Raw genomic sequence first — 4,526 nt, forward strand, 5'->3', positions numbered from 1 at the left:
CTTGTGCGTGCGTCTACACACATCATGCTCAGGGAGGAAACCAAGCCTACCAAATCGAAACACATCAGGGATTGAGAGAGAGAGAGAGAGAAGGAAGAGAAGAAGAAGAAGAAGAAGAAGAAGAAGAAGAAGAAGAAGAAGAAGGAGCATAGGGGACGGGGGAGGAGACCTTGATATGGTGCATCCATGGCCGGCCGCGGTGTGGTCCGAGGTTGATGGTCGCGTCCAGCTCGACGGCGGCGCGGATCTAAAAGCCCCCATCGTGGCCGTGGAAGATTTGGCCGCCACCTAGGGAGAGGCCAGTGGTAGGGGAGGGAGAGGGCGCGGTGGTTGGGCGCCGACCAGGAGATGGAAGGTGGAGGAGGGCGCGGTGGTTGGCGCTGGCCAGGAGGTGGAAGGAGGAGGAGGGCGCGGTGGCATCATGCCAGGGCGGGGGCTGCACGGCGCGGCGGCTTGGGTTTCGTGGGAGGAGGTGGGTAGAGAGGAGACCAGGCGGGAAGTGGAGGGCAATGACCCGGTGCTCGGTCTGGATGCTATTGGGGACTTTTCCAACCACGTGAAGTGACGAAAATGCCATCGGCGGGCTCTGGGAATTACAGGCGATGGCGTCCCAGTTCTAATACTATTCATTGTAGCAGTAGCTCCTCTCGATCCGACGGACGAGGGCTTCCAGGAGCGAGATCCTACGGTCCTAAACGCATCAAACAATCTATCCAACGGCCGAGAGTGGCTGAGCTCTGAGAAGCCTCAGGTTCTCCCAACTAACATAGTACGAAGATTCTGAACGCACGAATCTCAATGCTTGGTCAACGTGCACTTTATAGTGGACGTGGTAGAAAAAAAACATTGTCCTTCCCAAGTGGCTCCCATTTCTTTTTCGTGCAAGCACTCAAGTAACTATTGTCATGCTTGCGTGCAAGGTTCAGCTTTATCACTTCAGAAATGCCCACGAGAATTCAACCAACCAGGAGAGACATCTGGGAAATTCAAGTGAGTTAAAAATTACTCACTCCGTCCCAAAATGTATTGTCAAAATATCTCTTACATTTTAGGATTGAGGGAGTACATACTTATACACAATTATACACAAGCCGATTGATGCTTATCTAGTTCTCTTTCCTGACCTTTCCGGAACAAGACTTGAATAGCATAATTAGTCATGGTTATAATTAATTACAATTTACACCAACTTTTAAACACACCTAACTAGAGAGTTCAAACCAATCATCCGTACCCAAAAAAAGTGTTCAAACCAATGAAAAAATACTGCCACTCTTAAAATAGGTTATTAGCATATGCTAGTGTGCAATTAGCAGACAGTGTATATTAATTTATTTAGCGAGTGTGCACTATTTTTTGTTCAGTGGTTCAAACCAAGGTATACATGCATGTGTACCTAGCTTGGACACTGGACTTCGGAATCGTCCGCATCGGATTAATTTGCCTATATAACTGCAAGTTGAACATTCCTTAGGACACGAGCACCCCCTAATCAAGCACAGTACGTACTTACAATGGCATCTTCTTCTCCTTCTTCTGGGTCATCCACGGCGAACCAGATAATTCCATCAATCAACAACGATGACAGTGAGATAGGAGCTGCCGGCACGGCAACGCCAATGCCTACCATGAACAAGGTCATGTCGAGCGTCGCGAACCTTGCGCAGCTCCTGCCCACGGGCACGGTGCTGACTTACCAGGCGTTGGCCCCGTCCTTCACCAACTACGGCAAGTGCGAGACCTCCAACCAGTGGCTCACCATGGCGCTGGTTGCTGTCCTCGCCTCCGCCTGCCTCTTCTTCTCCTTCACCGACAGCGTCGTGGGTCGCCGCGACGGAAAGCTATATTACGGCTTCGCCACATTGCGTGGCTTCAACGTGTTCAACTTCTCCAGCGAGGAGGAGAAGCAGGAGTGGAATGATCTCGACCAATTCCGGAGGCTCCGCCTTCAGCCGCTGGACTTCATGCATGCCTTCTTCACGGCGGTGGTTTTCCTCATAATGGCATTCAGCGATGTGGGGCTGCAAAACTGCTTCTTCCCGGATGGCAGCAGGAACACACAGCAGCTTCTCAAGAACCTGCCACTGGGAATGGCGTTTCTGTCCAGCTTTGTGTTCATCATCTTCCCCACCAAAAGGAAGGGCATCGGATTCAATGACACGACTCCTCGCCAGAAGGTCGTCCATCCCTTGAAGAAAGTTTGATACCAGGAATTAGAAGAACAAAAGATCAGTGAAAGCGTACATAGTTGCCACCCATGTTAGACTAAGTGTTCATAAATATTATGCTGCCATGTAATATGATGGGGTAGATGTTTCTATTGTTTGTTTTTGTTCGGGTAGGGTTTGCTATCAACTTTTTCGCTCCATAGTGTGTGTGTGTGTCGATTGCAGACATACACGATGTTGGTTTCTTAATATTGCAGGAATTCACTATTCTCTTCAGGTATCATCCTGAGTGTTCAACTTCCAGTATTTTGTTTGCTGTAATCAGACAATTTAGTTCTATTATGTCATAGTAGTGAAAACGGGAGTAGACCAGTTCAAAAAAAAAGAATTAATTGAAAATAATGGAATGTGTAATAAATGTTGCTTGACTGTATATCATATCACCAGAGAAACACATGAAGTTTTCCATATATATATATATTGTATGTTATAATTTCCTATAAACAAAGAGTTTTTCTGCCAAAAGAAATCAATTGTACAAGTACGTAGTAAGCATCCCAACCTCCTAGGACAATCACAGCCATCCATTCACTTTGTTTGCTTCAAGATAGATGTTGTTATTTTACAAAAATGTCATGAACTAAATCCAGTTTGCCTCAAGAGTTCTCTCCTATTTTGCGACACAACACCTCTTTCTTACCCCTCTTTGTCATACCCCCACTTCATTTTACAATTATTACGTAACTGTATAAACGAATTATGATAAGTATTTAAATTAATTGGGACAAACAACTAAGTATGGATAACTACACAAAAATAATAATTGTATATGCAAATACATGTTTCGCTCGTGTAAAACAACAAAATTCAATATGTGTATTTCTAGTACATATGTGTTGGGGACCGTTGCAGAAATTAAAAAATTTCTACGCATCACCAAGATCAATCTATCGAGAAACTAGCAACGAGAGAGAGGGGAGTGCGTCTTCATACCCTTGAAGATCGCGATGCGGAAGCGTTACAAGAACGCGGATGAAGGAGTCGTACTCGCAGCGATTCAGATCGCGGTTGATTCCGATCTAAGCGCCGAACAACGGCGCCTCCGCGTTCAACACACGTACAGCCCGGTGACGTCTCCTCCTTCTTGATCCAGCAAGGGGAGAGGGGAAGTTGAGGGAGAGCTCCGGCAGCACGACGGCGTGGTGGTGGAGCTTGCAGTTCTCCGGCAGGGCTTCGCCAAGCACTACTACTACGGAGGAGGTGTTGGGGAGGGAGAGGGCTGTGCCAGCGGAAGGGCTGCGGCTCCCATGCGCCTCCCCACTATATATAGGGGGTGGAGCGGGCTGGTTTCTTGCCCTCCAAGTCCATTGGGGCGTTGGCAAAGGTGGGGGAAAGAAATCCCATCATTTCCCTTCCCCACCGATTGTTATCCCCCCTTTTTTAGGGATCTTGATCTTATCCCTTCGGGATATGATCTTATTCCTTCTAAGGGGGGATCTTGGTGCGCCTTGACCAGGGGTGTGGGGCCTTGCCCCCATTACCCACGTTCATGTCGGTTATCGATTTTCGAATTCAGCGCCGCAGACATCTTCCAGCATTCACCTTTTGGTGATGCGCTAACCTCTTTAAAAAACTTGTCCTTGGAGAGGGACTCACAGCCGAACTATGTCCGGTTAGAACTAGGGGCTGAGGATGGAGAATTTAGCTTCCCACCCGCCACCCACTTCATAGCCACTATCGAAGACTTAACCGACGAGCTTGATTATGGCTCCGAAGACATCAACGGTATGGACGACGATGCCGACAAGGAGCAAGGCCAGGAACCGCCGTTCACTGGACGATGGACGTCCACTTCCTCATATGACGTCTACATGGTAGATACGCCGAAAAATAATAGCGGCGACGACAAGGAAAGCCCGGCAAAAGAGGACCCTCCTAAAACACAACCAAAAGCCGGCGTCAGCGGCGCCGCTCTAAGTCCCGCCGCAGCAGGGATAGCAACACTGGCACATGAGACGACAACACTCCGGATGGTGCCGAAGACACAGAAGAACCCGATGAACAAACTGTCGAACAAGACAATCGGGAATCAGGGCATGTCATCCCTGATGAACATGCCATAGAAGAAGACTCGGAGGACGATAGTTACCGTCCGCCCTCCGAGGAGGAGACGAGGCTCGGCAACGAAGACTTCATCGTGCCTGAGGATCCTCTGGAGTAGGAGCGCTTTAAGCTTCAGCTCATAGCCACTGCAAGGAGCCTGAAAAAGAAACAACAGCAGCTTCAAGCTGAACAAGATGTGCTCATCGACAGATGGACTGATGTCCCGACAGCCAAAGAATACGGCCTCAAGCGCCC

General features: G+C 48.6%; 1 protein-coding gene across 1 annotated transcript; it reads left to right on the forward strand.

Annotated features, from left to right (window-relative positions):
• The first annotated feature begins 1,514 nt into the window (after positions 1-1,514).
• LOC123055561 (protein DMP10-like) lies at positions 1,515-2,204 on the forward strand. Its single transcript, XM_044479526.1, has one exon. It carries the CDS (start codon positions 1,515-1,517, stop codon positions 2,202-2,204), a length of 690 nt encoding a protein of 229 aa, XP_044335461.1.
• Positions 2,205-4,526: the final 2,322 nt, after the last annotated feature.

This window comes from Triticum aestivum, chromosome 2D (genome assembly GCF_018294505.1).
Source record: "Triticum aestivum cultivar Chinese Spring chromosome 2D, IWGSC CS RefSeq v2.1, whole genome shotgun sequence".
NCBI lineage: Eukaryota > Viridiplantae > Streptophyta > Magnoliopsida > Poales > Poaceae > Triticum > Triticum aestivum.

Coding starts and splice junctions, on each gene's coding strand:
- LOC123055561 (XM_044479526.1), top strand. CDS start 1,515: ATGGCATCTTCTTCTCCTTCTTCTGGGTCATCCACGGCGAACCAGATA.